The sequence below is a fragment of the Morone saxatilis genome, unplaced genomic scaffold, assembly GCF_004916995.1.
Source record: "Morone saxatilis isolate NCDOM2014 unplaced genomic scaffold, NCSU_SB_2.0 Contig4, whole genome shotgun sequence".
Taxonomy (NCBI): domain Eukaryota; kingdom Metazoa; phylum Chordata; class Actinopteri; family Moronidae; genus Morone; species Morone saxatilis.
The window spans coordinates 11813332-11831968 of NW_023339984.1; the positions used below are offsets into that span (position 1 = coordinate 11813332).

At 41.8% G+C, this 18637-nt stretch overlaps 1 protein-coding gene across 1 annotated transcript in view; it reads right to left on the reverse strand.

The window, feature by feature from the left end:
• chd3 (chromodomain helicase DNA binding protein 3) overlaps positions 1–18637 on the reverse strand; it is a gene marked incomplete in the record, with an annotated part of 34500 nt that overhangs the window by 10065 nt on the left and 5798 nt on the right. Inside the window, 32 exon segments of the mRNA XM_035675604.1 lie at positions 2137–2269; positions 3222–3330; positions 4547–4678; positions 4770–4874; positions 4965–5148; positions 5877–6034; positions 6166–6328; positions 6922–7066; positions 7156–7289; positions 7790–7875; positions 8265–8351; positions 8708–8885; positions 9408–9592; positions 9912–10143; positions 10229–10353; positions 11245–11362; positions 11593–11724; positions 12005–12146; positions 12947–13120; positions 13338–13453; positions 13648–13785; positions 14131–14331; positions 14423–14614; positions 14699–14795; positions 14972–15103; positions 15279–15502; positions 15912–16115; positions 16266–16535; positions 17711–17886; positions 18072–18204; positions 18335–18468; positions 18584–18637. Coding sequence (XP_035531497.1) covers positions 2137–2269; positions 3222–3330; positions 4547–4678; positions 4770–4874; positions 4965–5148; positions 5877–6034; positions 6166–6328; positions 6922–7066; positions 7156–7289; positions 7790–7875; positions 8265–8351; positions 8708–8885; positions 9408–9592; positions 9912–10143; positions 10229–10353; positions 11245–11362; positions 11593–11724; positions 12005–12146; positions 12947–13120; positions 13338–13453; positions 13648–13785; positions 14131–14331; positions 14423–14614; positions 14699–14795; positions 14972–15103; positions 15279–15502; positions 15912–16115; positions 16266–16535; positions 17711–17886; positions 18072–18204; positions 18335–18468; positions 18584–18637 — 4793 coding nt within the window.

Sequence of the window (18637 nt, forward strand, 5' to 3'; positions counted from 1 at the left end):
GATTTATAAAAAGAATAACCTTTCCTTACGTTTGCTAAACCCTTATAAAGTATATAAATAAATAAAAACAAAACAAGGAAAGTCATCGCTCTCCATCACCAAGTGAAGTGAAGGTTCAGATGTATAATGAAAATATACCGAAGACTTTTATTTTGATGCATAAACTATGATTGCACTTTCCATCTCTACCATTTTAAACTATTTTTTTATGATGAATGTAAAACTGAAATATTACTTAAAAAAAAGACAGAAACCAAAATGTTTTACCAAAGATTTTAAACTTGTTTTTTTGGTCTGAGATCAACCGCAACCATCTCGCCACTATCAACAATTAGTTTTAATGTTTTACAGCTGTGAGAATTTCCGTTATATAGTGCATTGTGGGATACTAGTTTCCATCAACAGCACACTCCAAAAACAAGAGATTTTTAGTCAGTCAGTAAGTAAGTCAGTTAAACTGTAATACAAATATGTGAAGATTCAAATGGTGAGATAAAAAATTAATCGAGACATCGATCGTGGTATTAAACCGCAAAGACGAGTTTCACTTCTCAAAAGGCAATATGCAGTGTTTTGTGTTTGATTCACAACCCTAGTATCAAATACGGAACTGGGACCAAACACTGGTGTTTTATTTTGGCAAATACGGTTAATTTATGAAGAATTATTCACTGTTGCCCCAGTTTGTGATTTATACTATTATATCTAAGTTCTATGTGACTGAGAAAAAATTAAAAACAGCAAGAGAATGAGAGAAATAAAGATGTGAGACACAACAATTACAGAAGATTAGGAAAAAAGACACCTATTATTTCTTATGCAGGTCAGTGTCTTCCAGCACACTGCTCCAGATTTCAGTCTCCTCAGAGACAGAGTTGTAGAGAGTCTATATATATATATATATATATATATAAAACTTATAAATCCTGCCCTGCACAGTCACTGAGAAGTATGAAGATATCACACATGCCCCTGCCTTTTTTAGATGGAAATCACTAATGTAATGTAAGGAAAAGTAATACGATACATTTGAACATGGATACAGGGACAAAAAAGATCAAACCGGGCTTAAAAAGCTCTTTTAAGTTTGATTCCTCCCTCTGTTCCACCCCACTCTTATTATAGCCTGTCTGAAAACTGCTCCAATCGTCTCTCATTGACTCTTTCTGACACTTTTAAGCAATGTATCTGTGTCTTGGTTGGCATAGCGACAGTAACGCAAGAATTTCAAGGGAACTGAGGTTTCATACAGTTGTGGGTGTTTGTCCCGTAAAAAGGAGTTATTTATTGTAAACGTGTTGCACAACTTATCATGTTACACAACAATTACAACTAAAAACATAAGAAGCGGAATTGGTGTGGGGAAAAATGAAATGAAATTGCCCTGCCTTGTGCGTTATTGACGACTTACAAAAAAAAACTCAGATAATTTGGCAAGAGAGATAACGAGAAATAATGAAAAGTAAAAGAGACAGAGATACAGTAAATGAGGATGTTGAGGGCAGGATCTGAAACATGTGAGCCGGTCAAAAACAGGATGAGAGCTGTTCCAGAAATGCAGCGGTCAGCAATACCATCCAGCCAATATGTGGGTCTAGGGGCATCCGCCATCCGCCATCCGACCATCGAACAAGTCAGGTGATCGAAGACTCTGTGAAATGTTACTAAAATAGTGTGTTTGTGGAAAAGTAATGCTGGGTTTTAAACCTCGAGACTTTTCTGATAAAAACCACAACGTGTCCTAGTTTGACATAGATTTGAACCTACCTACTAAGTTTTTAACTGGTTATGAAACAGTCTCAATTTAATATTGATGCCTGTGTATGACCTACATAAGCACACCAGACCATCAGTGAGAAAATTGGCTATTTCTATATAGTCGTTCTTAATGTTGATTACCCTTGAAATCAATGAAACAAGGCAGTGGAAACGGTACCGCTTTTGTTCACAGGGGCCGCCAGAATGAACAAAAAGTTCTTTGTCGCTGCTTTAAATAGAAATTTTGCAAGGTTTTATAGAGAAACATGTTATTTTTTGGAAGAAATATTATTTATCAAATAAAAAACGACATAAATCTAAAAAATCTAATGTGTCTCTACTTCTGGAAGTCAAGCTGCAACTGTAGCCACGTCTTACCTTAAAGCGTCGAGCCAGGAACTTGTTCTTCATCTCCAGGAAGTTTCCTTTATTCGCTTGCGATTTGAAAGGCTCGTTGACGATGGCGAACTGGGGATCGTTCTGGATGTCCTGCCACCGGGCGTAGCCGTGACTGGTGCAGGGGTCAAGGGTCATGTAACTCATTGGGTAAGAGATAGTGTGGCCATCGTGTGGGCCATCATCTTCCCTGCCCAATATTGTTAAAGTAACATCACAGTGATGCCAAACAAGGAAAGCTATGAACCACATAAGAAGAATTAGAGTTCAATATTTTGAAAATATGTTAATTTGCCTTTAAAAATATGCCTCCCAGCACATCTAAAGCTCACTATCTTGTTTTTTTTATTCATACACAACCAGAAATGTATAATATAGTATAATTGATGCACCTGTTCCTTACTTTTAGTGGTTCTTTCTTTCTTTGACATTTATGTTGAGAGTAGCTGAGGATTTTGAAATAAAAGTTGGTGCATAAAAATTCACCAGAATGCAGGAAATGAAGTCTGACTCTCAAAATCTAATGGGGGAAGACCCTCAGACACCCCGCTTGATTTACATCCTCCGGGCATGGGGCCGCTGGCAAGGTGTCCCTTATTTTTCCACACTGAAGGTGGCAACCGTACTTCTAACTCTCTGAAAGAAAGCATGAAAGTTAATTTCCCAAAATCTTGAGCCATTACTTTGAGCTTAACATTGGTTTTGGATGGGGATTTATGCCATTATTCATCCTTAAAATACAAAATTGCAGTTATTTTCTCACAAAATAGGTTTCAGTCAGCTTCTGAAACAGAGCATTTCTCTCCTTTTATTTCAGCCTAACTAGGCCTCAGCATTTACTTGCAGAATAATGAAAACAGAGTTTTATGTGAATGCTGCATGGCCTTAATTACCATAATAGAGAGAACAACATGAACTAAATGAGCCACTACATCAGCTTCCAGCAGACACAGTTTGCTGTTTACTGAGCTCTGGCTGGCTTGTTGACTTATTACACCGGGCTTCTGCTGGCTGATAGAAAAATAAACGCACCGGGTCATCGCCCGGGCAACTGCTGTCAAGGATACATCACGATTCCCGCCAGCAGCCAGAAGTCGTGTCGGCGGTGCCAGATCTCGTTCATCTTCCCCGAGGAGATGGCAGCCCGCTCCTCATTCTGCCAGAGAGTGTGCAGCTCTGCGGGGTGAAGCCAACACAAAGTAAAAACGAGGCTGGTCTCAAAGTGCTTAGCTAGCTGAAACCTGGCTGCAGGTGTTTCCACAGCACAAAGAGCTTTTTTCTGGGTTGGTGATCAAGGTGGAGATCATTTTAACTCACTGCTGCTTTTGTGCAGAAGCTCTGGAAAGCAAGGGTAATGTTTTTTTGTATTAGTCGTGAATTCCGTGCTGTTTGGACTGCTTAGTGACTTGTTTGGACGACTCAAGAAGTTATTTTCACCTTTCTCTCCTCACCTGTCAGGGAGTTTTTTTTATTGAAGAAAAAAGCTGATATTCCCATTCTTAAAATAGAAGCTAAATTACATTATCTTTTTGCCTTTTATCTCTTCGAATATCTAATGACAAGGGATATGATTAATACTTAAAATATTGAAATAAAACAATTTAGTTCTTGCAACTAGAATCTTTATTAGCCGACATTATTTTGATCTGTCAGGGATCGTCTTCGGCTGTTCTATTCTGAGATCTAAGGAAGGTCTTTGCAGGACTGACACTGTCCCCACCAGAAGGGTCACTTTACCAAACCTCAGGCAGGGAGGAAAAAACAATCATCTAGGCCTGAAAACAAAGCACCCTCTCCAGGTCATAATCACTTCCATCTTAGCAAGAGGCTATTGCTGCGTTCATGTAATATCTGAATTACCATAATTACTGGTTTCCAACTTAAGTGAAAAATTGTGACAGAAAGAGTTTCCTGCAGGTTTGTCATTTAAGTTAATTACCTGAATTGCTACCTGAGTGCTATGTTGTCAATTAGGGCAGCAACCAAGACTTCTTTTCATTATTGTTTCTTGATTAATCCTTTGGTCTTTAAGACATAAAAAGAACTGATATCCTAGAGCCCAAAGTATTGTCAACCAACTCTTACATTTGAAAACGTGAAATCATCAAATATTTAGCATTTCTGCAATAGTTGAAGCTGTATTTTTCTCTCCAGCTCCATTGTCAATGCACAGTACTGTATTTTTAACCCTCATGCAACCATCTTGAGTCGTGAGATGAGATGTGTCGTAAACATCTTTTTTGTTTTACTCCCAGCTGTGTGCTTCACGTGTCCCAGTTTAAAACACATAACTCACACAACCGATAACCCCTACAATGCATTGCTGCATGCGCACTGCCACATAGATCATTTACTTCTTTTCCACAACCGCTGCAGGTAAATCAGAACTGACCAGTGAAGCCGCCATCTGCGATGTTGAACATAAAGCGAGGTCGCTCAATGGGAGGTTTCCCGTTACCCTTGGGCGCCTCCTCCTTCGCTGCTTTGACTTCTTTCCCAGGATCCTTTTCACCTTTGACTTCCTCTGTTACAAGACCGGAAAGGTATCATTTAGCAAAAAAAAAAGTGCCTATGTATTGACAGGAGAGTAGTATCACAGACAGTGTGAGACGTACCTTTCTTCACATCAGCCACCTCGGGCTTATCCTTGCCATCTGACGCTTCCGTTGCTGTGAGAGCATCTTTGTCTTTTTCCTTCTCCTCCGCCGCCTTCTCTCCTTCTGCAGGGCAAAACATTACAGTTAGCAAGGACTTCCTGCATTTCTCCATACACAGCTTATCAAGTTTATTTTCTGTGTTTTTCTTTTAACCTGATTTCTCTTCTTTGACCTCTGCGTCTTGCTTTGTTTCTTCCTTACTCTCCTCCTGTGCTTTTTTCTCCTCTGTTGGAGTGTCAGTTTCTTTCTTCTCCGCTTTCAGGTCGCTCTCTTCTTTGCCTTCGGCTTTCTGACTAGGAGACGCGGTTTGTGATGTCTCTTTTGTCGAAGAGGAAAGCTATGGAAAGTAGCACAAAATGCTATCACTCACTTATTTAGACTATTTTGTTGTTGCATGATATGGCTTTTACGTTACAGAGAAAAGCTATGGAATTTAATTATTACTCTTGATTCAGTTTAGTCAGTTTATTCAATTTACAGCTTTTTCAATTTGTAATTAAACAGACCGCATCAGTCTCTTTCTGTGTTGTAGCCTTTTTGCTATTCATTTCAGAAACATAACATTTTGGACGACCATTTTTCAGAGCATGCAGCAGTGGTTTTTGTTTGTGTTTTTCTAGCTGACAGGCAGCCACTTTGATTTTCACGATATGAAAATGCCACTTTAATTCCATTGAAAGCACAATTTATTTTAAGTCCGTTTGCCACACAATAACAAGGTTTATTTTTATCTTCAAGCTGTATGAAAGTGAGCAGAAAAACCTGACGGGAAGGAAGGAAAAAAAAACAAATACGATGGCGTGCCTTGGAAAGTTGTTGAAAGTGATGTCAAGTATATGGGATGTGTGGTAAAACACAAGTAACTCAGGAATGTGACTTAAAAGGAGGTGTAAAGGTTTTAAACTCCATCTGCTTCTCTTGATAAAATTAATATTTCATAAAATGGATCAAAGCCCAGGCATATGTATAAAAATGCAATAATGAGCTGATTAAGAACACACTGTAATTGGCCTCTGAAAACCACAGAACATATATGTTTCAGCTGTTTTGAGGACAGTGTCCCACCTCCTCAGGGTCTGCCGTCCTGTTGCTCTCCACCTCTTTCCCCTCATCCTTCTCTTTCACTTTGTCTTTGTCAGACGGAGCCTCGCCTTCCTCTTTGTCCTCCTCCTTTTCTACCTCTTTTCCGTTCTTTTCTAGCTTGTCTACTGGAGCAGGGGTTGCTGCATATGTTCAGACAAATAAACAACAACACACACAGACACTAGTGTAAGTTATATTCATCTCAAACTTTATCTGGAGCCCTTTACATGGAGTGCCCCCTGCTGGATCTGGTGAGCGTATGTTTGGTTACCTGGCTTGGAGGTGCAAGGTGTGTTGTTATAGCTGGCATCTGGGGTGGGTGTGGCGGTCTTCACGGCGGGAGAGGAGGCCCTGGAGGAGGTTTTGTCTAGGCTGACCTCAGGCTTGAGCTCTGGAAGACTCCACCGCCCGTTGATGTGCTCAAACTCCTGGATCTGGACACAAAACACTCAGCAAAATAAAAAAGCTTGGCACACACTCACTTTACCTAATACCACCTTATTTAAACTCACCACCCACATGCCCTGTTCGCCTGGCAGTATATCATACAGTTCCCCTGGCATAGATAGCAGATCAGTGAGCAGGTTTCAACAAGTTGGAGTGAAAACCGGATTGAAGATGTTTGGATAAATTTAACTAAACTGGATAATCAGAAGATCTTTCAAGATGTCATGGTGGATTTCTTCACTAGAAAATTTAGAAATGTATTTTTATTCATGACCTAAAGACTATATTGTCTTTGCAGTTTGCTGAATTAAAGAGAATTTACAACTTCATATAGGCCTGTAGACACCATGCTGATATGGAGGCACCCTATTAAAGTTATAATACTGTTTTTGATACTATTTATGGTGAGCATTTTTAGAGCCATTCAATGTATTTGCAGTATGCATCTCTGTATATCGCAGTTTTCATTGTTAGTGGTGGAATATTCGCCTCACTGTTGATTTCCGATCTCTTAACGTCATTTCGGGGCTGTATGAAGTTACTGCTAATGCAAACACAAGGTGGACGGCTTTGGTCTGACCTTCTTCTTGACAAGAGACATGACGCCGATTCGGGTGAGGACCGGCTGCCGACACAAGCCTTCCCTCGGCACGCCATCTGCAAACGTCTCAGCGCCATCAGCCACCGGCTCACATAGGTGACGCATAAAGAGAGACACGTAAGCTCTGGCAAAGGAGAAGAGAAGGAGAAATATATGCTTAAAGTAGATTGGAGAAAGATTGTGTCCATTTTAATCAACACAGTTTTTCCTTACTTGAATTCTTTCTCAGTCTTGCCCCTGAGATCTCTGACCAGCCACTGTGAGGAGAAAGCGTCCTGAGAGGGCATCCCCCAGCGCATCACTGCGTTCAGGAAAGCCTTTCGCTGGCGTGTGTTAAATCCCAGCACCTATTGATGGAAATGACGGTATATTTTATATATTTAAAATGTATTTTTATATTCCTAAGAGTGAAGCTGGCACCGTCTGGACATCGGAAATAGTGCCAGTCTGTTCAAAAGTGTCTGTGTATTGGTATAATTCTGAAAGACCTTAAATGAAAATTTTAGTAAAAGACATCTGTGTATTTTTCAAACTTCACATGGCCCTTTTTAAATAGCTCTGACTGCCTAATAATGCTAAAATAAACTTTGAATAAATTGAACAATGCAGGCCATTATAACCACGTATACTATTATACAGGATGATAAATGAGCTTGGAAAGTTCAGAGTCGTTCGAGATGTAATAGCTTCGCTGCCACCTCCAATTCAAAATTGTAAGATTGTTAGAAAAATATCTAAGCGTGCAAGTTGAACTTGAAGCAAATCTGACAGATTCCAGTAATATCATAATATTAAAAAAAACACATACAAAATGAAAGCACAACTGGTTCCAGAGAGTTGTACAAACCTCAAGGTTGCCTCCCACTCTAGCCAGAAGAGGAGGGAGAGGTTTATCCTTCTCATTTCTCAACTGGCGACGCGACTGCCTTCGACCTGCAGGTAACAGGAGGCAACGTAAAGGATGGTAAAATACACAGAGGAATAAAAGATGTGAGGAGAGGGAGAATCTTACATTTTCATTTAAATTTACCGTTTGTAGATCATTAGAGCATCCAACAAAGAATCAAAAACTTCTGAAATGCTTCAAGCATTTTCCTCTGACTGTCTGAAGTATGGGGGGAGGAGGTGGATGGAGGTTCGCATTTTTTGGCAATCTAACTGGTTCAACTCTGCCAGGCGACTGTAACAACTAAATCAATTTCAACCTGTAATTCAACACAGACCCGACGAGTGTGTGTGTGTGTGTGTTACAACAGGCGTCTTTCATTGTTCATGAGCAGCACTGCTCGGTCTGACGTCTCTTTTTTATCATCGCTCCTTACCTTCTGGCCGATCATCAAAGTCCTCGTCCTCCTCCTCCGAGCCCACTGAATACTCGGACTGGTTATCTGAAATGTCAGCATGCCACTCTGAAACAGCACATGGTGGTCTGTCAATAGGCCAGGCCCATTCACTTCCATCGTGCAAGCAATAACTCAAACAGAAGAGGTATCATCTAAAATCCTAATATTTCTACTGAGATCGTAAGATTACAACAGTAAATCTTAACAATGAATAAAAATCTTACTTTCAGGCTAGAAATCACTCAGCATTATGTGGAAGAGGATTCATTTTTAAATCCAGGGCTTCCCAAAAGAATCTTAGCTCCTCTTGTACTGCTAACATGATCCTAACACTAAGGTCTGATTGATATAAAACAACTTACAGGTCTTTACTCGGCTTACTCAAGCTTTTTAGGACTGCCAGGTCCAAGCTCAGTGCCTACCTTGGTCTTCCTGCGCTGCATCGTTGTAGTTGACAGGCTTGCGGTTCCTCTTGCCTTTACCCAGTTTGCTCGCCAGGTCCTCCTGTTGCTGCTCGTAATGATGCCGCAACAGTTTCTCCCAGTAATCCGGATCCACGTTCTCCTCCTGTTTGATGATCTCCCGCTCGATCTCCTCGATCTGTAGCATCAAAAAAAAAATACAGTTGACAAAACTTGACCACTTTTTAACCAATCTTTCCCAAAGCCCAACTTGATATCTACAAAATGCTTGTTTTGTCCAACAAAAAAGATCGAAAAGACTAAAATATTTAGTTCAGTATCACAGAACAAGAAGAAAAGCAGCCCAACTTCACATTTCAGAAGCTGAAACCAGTGAATTATTGGCCTTTTTACGTAAAGAAATAGTATCTTCTATACAATAATACATGAAATCTGTGTAAAGATGCTACCTGAGTGCTTCTGAAAGGTCTGTGTGTAATTCTTAATTTTGTGAGTAACAATAATAAAACAGACCAAATAAACTCTTTTCTCTTTCTGTTATTTCCTAACTTGTATCAGGACTTATTTGTGTTTTGGGAGGATAAAAAACAGCTGTATTTATAAAGTACTTCTATCCAAAACAGACCATCGGGAGCCCAAGACCACAGCCACACACACACGACAGTACACTCTGCAGTAATATCTGTAACATCCTGTTCACCTTATCCTCCTCTCGGACCATGTACTGGGCCACTTTGAAGGAGCTGAGGTACTCGTTCATGTTCTGGACGTCCGAGTCGTCCGTGGCGTCTTGGCTTCGGTCCAGCAGCCTCTCGATGGCAGTGCTGTCGTAGTGGATCACGCTGCCCTCGTCCTCAGCTTTATCCCTCGAACTGTTCTTCATACCTGCCACGCGTGGGGTTAAAAAAGCGGAGACGATTTGTCTTGTTCTTCCCGACGAGTTTTGTAAATAAAATTGTTCTTGTCAACCAATAAAACCTGAATAAGCCAAGTGATGTCCTCTGGCCAAATGTGTCAGGATGAAAGGACATTAAAGTGAGTGTGTTTGACAAAATAATTTCATGCAGTAGAGGAAGCCTGCCAACTCTTCTCTATTAAAATCAACCCCACACCAACTCTGACCCAACAATAAAAGCGTCAGATTCCTCCATTTACTAACTAACTTCCCTTGACAAAAATCACGCGTAGCGCAAATAAACCTCACCTTCTCCTTCATCCTTGAAAAGCTCTTCTGTTCCAAACTTAAGGATGTCGTCCAGTTCCTGTTTGGTCATGGAGCCAGCTTTGGATCCCAGGCCTGGCCGGACCACCAGGTGGGTCAACATCATCTTCCTCTTGGCCACCTGCGTGATTCGCTCCTCCACGCTGGCTCGCGTCACAAAGCGGTAGATCATCACTTTGTTGGCCTGCCCGATTCGGTGGGCTCGACTGAACGCCTGGGCGGATAGGGAGAAAGCAGACAGGTGAAGTTTATGTCGTATTAAATCGTTTCCTTCCTTAGCGGCTGCCAGTCTGCAGTACCTGTATGTCATTGTGAGGGTTCCAGTCAGAGTCAAAGATGACGACTGTGTCTGCTGTGGCCAAGTTGATTCCTAAACCTCCGGCTCTGGTGGAGAGCAAGAAACAAAACTGACAAGCACCGGGAGCTGTAAGCAGAGAGACGGAGAGAGTGTGAGAGACTCCCACTGACACTGACTCTTATATCCCCACCCCACCCTCTGCACACTACATTAACATTACGTAGATAAGTTACCATTGAGAATACTCTTTATGCTTAATACTGGGATCTCTTGCACATTCCTTGGACAATATTTTGCACATTCCTCCACAAACTGTACCACTTTCGTTCAAAATAACAGTCATATTGACACAATGTCTCTTGTTTTATTGTTATATGTTATTGTCAATTTACTTTGCTTTTTTGCTATTGCTATTACTTTATTTATTATTTATGTTATTTTTGGGAGTGCCTGGATTGCCTTTTTGTTTTCCACCTCTTAACAATGTTACAATGATGGTAACTTGATGGCTTTTTGCCCAGTGCCTTGAGTGTTTGTTTGTAAAGTGTTGGCAGTGGAGCAAGTGTTGTTTTTCCAGCTTGTGATACAGTATGGGATAAGCAAAAGCAAAAATTGAGTGCATGAATAGTTTTGCTGCATCAAATGGGAGTTTCTTTTGCATAAACTTAAAGTTCCTCTCATTTAATTTTATGGTGTTACACACCAGCTTCATGTGTTTCTTAAAGAACAACTGTGAGTCAATAAGAATTCCCAGATATCTAAACTGAAGCAGTCTGAATCATTTCACCTGTTACAATTTCTGGTTTACTTCAATTTTTCCTTATATAAAAGTATTTATAAGCATTTTTACTCATATTAGGTGTCTGGCAAGACTGAGAATTTTTGGGAACTACTCAAGGGAACAGGAGGAGAGAACACCTTGTGCCAGTGATAATGATGTATATCCCACTGGTGACCAGTAGAGGTGATGGAGAACTTACTGCACCTTTAATGGCTGCACATCATCCAGTATCTCACCATTGAAGCGGTCAATGGCCTCCTGTCTCAGTGCTCCCGTGATGCCTCCATCAATTCTTTCATACTTATAACCTTCATGGTCCAAGAAATCTTCTAGTAAGTCCAACATTTTAGTCATCTAAACAAGGAGGAGAGAAGGAACGCCGGTTATGCGAGTAAGCTTTCATTAATACTCAATTGCCCACACACAGCTGGAATCAGTCGTCTGCTGAGCCTTCTGGAGGTGTCATGGGACTGATTTAACATCTGTGAATAGAGGTATCCATCTGGTGTGTGTGTGTGTGTGTGTGCGCGTGTATACTTGCCTGTGCTTATTCATTCTGGAAATGTGTGTCTGTGCGCGTGTACCTGCGAGAAGACCAGTACTCGGTGCCCCTGCTCTTTCAGTTTCCTCAGCATCTTCTGCAACAGCATCAGTTTCCCAGAGGCCTTAGTGAGGGCCGATCCTTCGTAAGCACCATTGGGGGTTTTTTGTGCTTCCTACAAACAGCCACAAAACATACCAAAAGGTAAATAACAGTACACAGCAAGTAGAAATATGACACAAAAGCACTGCTGAACATCACCACAAGGTGTCACTGTTCTGTTTTGCAGGAGTAATTCAAAGCAAATGGATAGAAATAAGTCAAATACTAGCAAATAATGAAGGAAAATTATGTAGCATGGATCCTTCTTCAATTCTTTCATCTAACGCTTCATATTCCAACTACTAGAGGGGCTGTTGTCAAGGACAAGAGTGTGTGTGTCTGTCTGTTCTCACCATGGAGGCGACAGGAAAGAGGTAGGGGTGGTTGCAGCACTTCTTTAGGTCCATCATGATGTTGAGCAGGGAGACCTGGTTTCCTCCGCCTTTCGAGTTCAGAGCCTCGAAGTTCTTGGTCAAAATGAGCTTGTAGTATTTCCTGTATTTAAAAATGTAAAGATAAATGATCAGTGCTGTACATATTATATGTAAACCACATATTAAAATATTATTGAAAGACTAAGATAAACTTCTTTCTTAGTCTCCTCTCTACCCTCCATTGTTCATTTTTTAATGAAAAAAAATACCCTGAAGAATGGTCGTTTTCTACTTTAAAATTACATATTAGATTTATAATTTATAATATAAAGACATTAAAGGGAACAACCATTATAGATTGTCCAGCTACTGATAAGTACAAAGATTGCTATAAATACATTTAAACCACATTAATCAGTGGCAAAATTCAAATACTCACAGCTAATCAATCACGGTCAATGGTATCTGCAGGTAAAAACATGTCAGGAATAGTTTAAACTGGGCTAAATTTGACATTAAAAAGTTCTTTAAAAATGTTTCGGTTGAGATTATTACAACAGTATTTCAACAACTAGTTCAACATGAACCAAGCCCTATAATACTTCTGATTCACACTGAAATAAAGTCACTGAAGAGGTGATGAAACAATGGTTAAATGTAACCTAGATTTCTAAGAAAAAAAAAAACTTTTAGCCTAGTTTTTACCTAGTTGTCCTTCAAAGAAAAACATGCCTATGGGGAATTTGTTCTGCAGTTCTGCAGTCCTCCACTGTTGACTACTGAGCATCCTCACAATGCCTTGTTCACAAGAACGTAGCCTAAGCGGTCAATGTTGTAACTAGAGGGGAATGTTCCTTAGTTTTCCCCCCCATCACCAGCCTGTATCCACATTTCCCCCTAAAACCCTCCCGCGTGTCGTACTTCTGCATGGGGCTAAGCTCCACTCGGACAATCAGCTCGGTTTTGGCGGGCATGTTCTTAAAGACGTCGGCCTTCAGCCTCCGCAGCATGTGAGGCCCCAGCAGGTCGTGGAGCTTCTTGATCTGGTCCTCCTTAGAGATGTCAGCAAACTCTTCCAGGAAGCCCTCAAGGTTACTGTACAGAGAGATGGACTGGGTGAAGGACTGGTAATACTGGTAGGTTACTGGTTCAGATTAGCACATATTATCTTCATCAGTGAATTATCACTAAAAAGGGACAGAACAAAATACAGAATTCTATAGAAAAATATTATTATTTTGGCCAACAACAAACATCTTTGTATGTATACGTGTGTGTGTGTGTGTGTGAGAGAGAGAGAGAGAAGTCCTACTTGAAGCGGTTGAGGAAGTTGAGCAGGTGAAACAGCTCCTCCAGGTTGTTCTGTAGAGGAGTTCCTGTCAGCAGCAGCTTGTGGTCGATCTTATAGTCATTCAGACGCCTGAAAAACTGTAGACGAGAAAAGTTAAACTCCAAAAATAAGCATAAAACTATGTCATGTAATGCATGAATTCCTTTATTAATGGTTATTGTGTCATTATTAATGTAATTTTCTAATGTATAGTTGTTGTAAAGTGCTGATGCTGAGTAGATTATTATTGGTATAATAAAGTAAGTTGAATTTGACACACTAGCTACAGTACCTTGGACTGGTTGTTCTTCAGCCGGTGAGCCTCGTCCACCACCAGACAGGCCCAGTCGATGGACTTGAGCGCCGTCTGGTCGATGGTCACCAGCTCGTAGGAGGTCAGCAGCACATGGAATTTGATGGGAGCCTCTCTCTGCAGGAAGATAAGAGGGAATCAATATACCATATTTATAGATATTATATATAAACATCATGATGGTTAATATTCAGTGCTATGTTTGTGTTTAAATAATTTTGCAACTGAAAACAAAGGATTACATTTGGCAAATGCACTGAGAAAGAGGTCAAATATCCCTTCAGGGTTTCTGCAGGAGGTGATGAAAATCAATATATATCACAATATTCATTAGAATAACTTTCTATTATTAATATATATCAGATTATGGCAAATTTTCAAACACAGTTTCAAAAAACATCTATTTTCTATCATCCGCAACCTCCTATTCACTCCGCCCCTCTCTACACCTTCCCTCCTCACCCTCAGTTTGAAGGCCTTCTTCCCTCCTTTGACAGCCGTGTCGTCAAAAGAGAACTCGTTCTCTCTGATGATGGCTCGGCTGTCCTTGTCTCCCGTGTACGTCACCACATAGAAGTCTGGCGCCCACATCTCAAACTCCCTCTCCCAGTTGATGATGGTAGAGAGTGGAGCGCTGACCAGGAACGGACCCTTAGTGTGACCCTGAGGGATAGCGGAGGAGGAAGAATTCATACAATCTGTCAGTGTCGGCCTTCACAATAAAACAATAACAGGAGCAAGGGGCCTCCAGTACCTCTTTGAAGAGTGAGTAGAGAAAGACGATTGTCTGGATGGTCTTGCCAAGGCCCATCTCGTCCGCCAGGATGGTGTCTGTGCCCTGAGCCCAAGAAAACCGGAGCCAGTTCAGACCCTCCAGCTGGTACAGGTGCAGCGTCCCGCCCGTCGATGTGACAAAGTCTGGCTGCTCCTCATATTTTATTGTAGGCTGGAAGGACAAAAGGAAAATCCTGATTGGGACACAGTCAATTGTATTTTTATTTGCAGTTAACTAAAGCTACAGTTAACTCACATCAGTGACCGGTGAGGCGGGAGACTCCTCTTCACCCTCCTGGTTCTTGCTCCTCATCCTCCTGGGTTTGTCTGGGTCCTCCTTCATTATTGTATCTCTGTTGGATGGCAAGTTATCACTGAGTCAATAAATCAAACAGGCAAGCAAGAAATCAACAGGATGTATAAATGTAAGTAATAAATGTGTCAACTGAATTACTACAATCAAAACTGGTTTGGGTTTTTTCTCCATGATAAAGTCAGTGTGGGGAAATATGTTTCCTACAGGTCCTACCTGTGTCTCCAGTAGTTGGCCTTGTAAATACCAAAATCTGGGATGTCCATGTCATCTCTCTCCCAGGTACACTGGTCATAGGTCAGGTCTCTCCATTTGACCAGGTAGTGGTAGGTCCCCTTCTTATCCACGCTGGCAGGGAGACAACACCCAGTAAAGTGAGTAAACCACAGCCTCAGCTCCACTTCTTTGACCATCTTCTTTAGGTCAGCTAGTAGCCGGCAAGTCAGGACTGCTAAAAATTGCGACGGCCATCGTACAGATTCTCCACAAACGTATGGGCTCACACACAGACAGACTCTCTCACCTGTGGTTGATGATGCGGTGGATCAACATCCACTCAGGCTTGATGCCATATCTGTAGTACTTGTCTTCCATGATGGCGTACTGAGGGTCCTTGGCTCTCCTCTTCTCGCTCTTTCCCACGCCGTTCTCGTCCTCCCCGCCAGACCCGTAATCCAGGCTGGGGGGCTCGTCCATGTCCGTCTTCCTCTGGTAGTTTCTGTACATCACCGAGTGGAAGATCTCCAGCTGGAGGGAAGAAGGAAGATGAAAATAATGACCTTTCTTTAAGTCAGTCGGAAGCAGTGGCAACATTTTTAGTCATTTTCACTTGCTCCTCATATACATATACTCTCTCTATTCTCTCTATAGTGTATACATGCAACATTCAATGGCTGAAATATATTATGTTTCCAACTAGTAGTTTCCAACCTTTTTTGGCTTGTGACCCCCCCACTTCAACTAAAGAGTTATTTTCCTTCTGGAATTTACTTTTTTTTCTTTTACAGGCGTGAGACGATAAACTATCCAGTTTTCACAAGAAAGAACTCTGAATCTGAATCTGTGTATATCTAGTTTGTCATTATAATTCTTCAATTAAGTTTACACATTGTAAAACACTCAAATCTGTAGTATGATTGGCTCTTTTCTCTCTCACCTGTAGCTCAGTGATCCAGGTACAGTGCCAATAGGACTGCCCAGTCAACTTGACAAAGAACTCCCTCTCGGCTCTGCCCTTCATGGGTGGCGGCAGGGGGGCGTCAGGTGGGGCGTCGGGAGCTGGGGGAACGGGGATGGGAGGCGGAGGTTCACCCCATCGCCAGTGGAGGATCTTCTGGACACGTCCCTTGATTGGCGGACACTAGGGTGGGAATACATTTACTAATTAATCCTCAGTGTGTACCACACGCTCTGTGACTATAACCACAGGATTTATTATAGTTATTTGGACTCACACTGATTGTTTAAAATCAGATATAAACAGAAATGAAGTAAAACAGAAGCAGCTCACCGTGCATCGTGGACACAGCCACTCTCCGTTGGGGATCTCTGGCAGCGGCGGGTTTAGACAGTGGATGTGGTAGGAGGAGGTGCAGGTGTCGCAGCACAACAGTTCCCCTCCGTCTTTACACACCCGACAGAACTCCATGTGGTCGTCATCCTCCTCCTCCGCCCCGGTGGGGATCCCTGCGCCGACCTCTGATATCACTCTGTCCTCGCTATCCTCCTCAAAATCCTCAAAGTCCTCGTCCTTAGCTTCCCACTGGATTCCCTCTTTTTCCTGGGAAAGGAAACATTTGATTGATTGACATCTAAGCCTATTTGGGTGTAACAACGTGGCCACCTTAATCAACAAAACCAATCTGATTTAAAGAATAAGTGTCTGGTAGAAACTGGAGTTCAATTCTAAGTCTGACACTGGCTACTTAAAAGATAGAAATCTAATAGTCTGGAGGAAAGGAAGAAGCAGCTAATAGACTTTTCCTGTGTGCAGAATAAAGGTGAATGTGAATCATTTATTGAACTTCTGGTGCCCGTTTCACAAAGTGACTTTGTGAGCATCACTTACACACAGATCGAAAACGGCAGCAGTTTCACAAATGGTTGTTGAAACTGAAATTTGCAATTTCTCTTTGGCTCTTGCTGGTAAATATGCAGATTGTTTGGATTTGTAAACTATTCCAAATCAGCTTTGGTAAAACGCCCCTGTGCATCACACGCCACCATAGAGGACGATACAGCACCTTAGCGAAAACTGATAACAGGCAGCTGGCAGTGAGTCAGTTTCACAAAGATCAGGACTGTGATTTATTTGTTTTAACAGTATCACTAGCATTATATAAAATGCAAAAAGAAAAGCTCTTTTTTTCTTCTATTTTGCTAGCACATGACTCCTTGGCAGTGACAGATTCCACCTGGGGACCCTGAGGACAAAGGCTTGAAAGAAAAACACAGAACAACACATAGATAGTACTAAGTTTCCCTGCGACTGGCTCATTTTTCAACACATAAAAAGTTGTGCCTTCAGAATAAACTTAAAGACGCAATTTACGAAGATCTACACATAATGGCCTTTAAACGTTGGTCAAAGGTTGGCTTTTTGACGTGATGAAACAGTTCATTGTGTCATGGCAACCAAAAAAAAAAGAAGAGCATTGGGTTTTATTTGTGACATAACTGAATAGATCTACACCCACAGCACCACTTCAGGTATCTGTCTTTGTCTGGGCAGGACTGTGTATGTCTATGTCTGAATGCCAGCTCTCCACTGAGATTTGCAATGCAGCTACAAAGCCTCTATTCATCTGGTGCTCCAAGCAAGTAAAAACAAACCACTTTTAACTGTTTTTTTTTCTCACTCAGGGTTGCAGAATGTCGCTTGGAAATAAATACGCAAATTGAGGAATCGTAAATAGAAAGCATTAACAGACGTATTCTTGCGGAGTCTGTACTCACGCAATGCGGGCAGCTCCACTTGCCCTCGGGGGCCTTGTCCAGCTCGGGCTCGAGGCAGACGAGGTGGTAAGCTCGAGGACAGGTGTCGCACAGGATGATCTCTCCGCCCTGCTGACACACCTCGCAGTAGTCCTGATGATCCGTCTCATAGCCGTCCCCCTCCTCTTCACCTGGGACTGGAGGGCAACAGACGACAAACACGGAAAGACACGTCTGAAAATGTGTCTGAAATATAACCCCCAAAGGATGCACACTTTCTGTTGTTGACCTGACACAGGAGTCTTAAGATAGATGTGGACATCCCAGACTGTGAATCATTTCTAATAATATAATGTGCATATAACAGGCAGGTTATGCTTACTACTTTTCTTCTTCTTCTTGGCGGGTCGTCCTCGCTTGTTCTTCTTGACGCGGCCGGAGCTATCAGAGCGAACCGAGGAGCTGTGGACGCTGGAGTCCTCCTGCTCGGACTCATCCTCGTCCATATCGTCGCTCTGAAGGAGAAGAAGGAAGATTTGAGGAAGTGAGAGAAGTTATGGGAAAAGGAGCAAACATGTTAGAGAAACAGGGAATGTAATGTGGAATGAAGACAGAGTAGCGGGCTCTCAGACGCTTCATACTCACTGAACAACTCTTCTTCCTCTTGGCACCAATAGGCGATAGTTTGATCCGAATGGGTGCCATCTTTTTAGCCTTCGCTGCAGCCTTTTTCTTGTCTGGGACTCGAGGACTTTTACTGCGCTTCTTATAGCCTGGGCCTGGACGGATTAACATCACGTGCAACATTTGACATAAAAGAAGGGCAAAGTAATGTGTATACTGTATCTAACCACAAGATAAACTTTTTATGTAAATTAATGTCTGACCACCGACCTTTGCCCTCTTTCGTCTTGGCCTTTCTGATCGGTGGCGGCTGCAGCAGCGGCT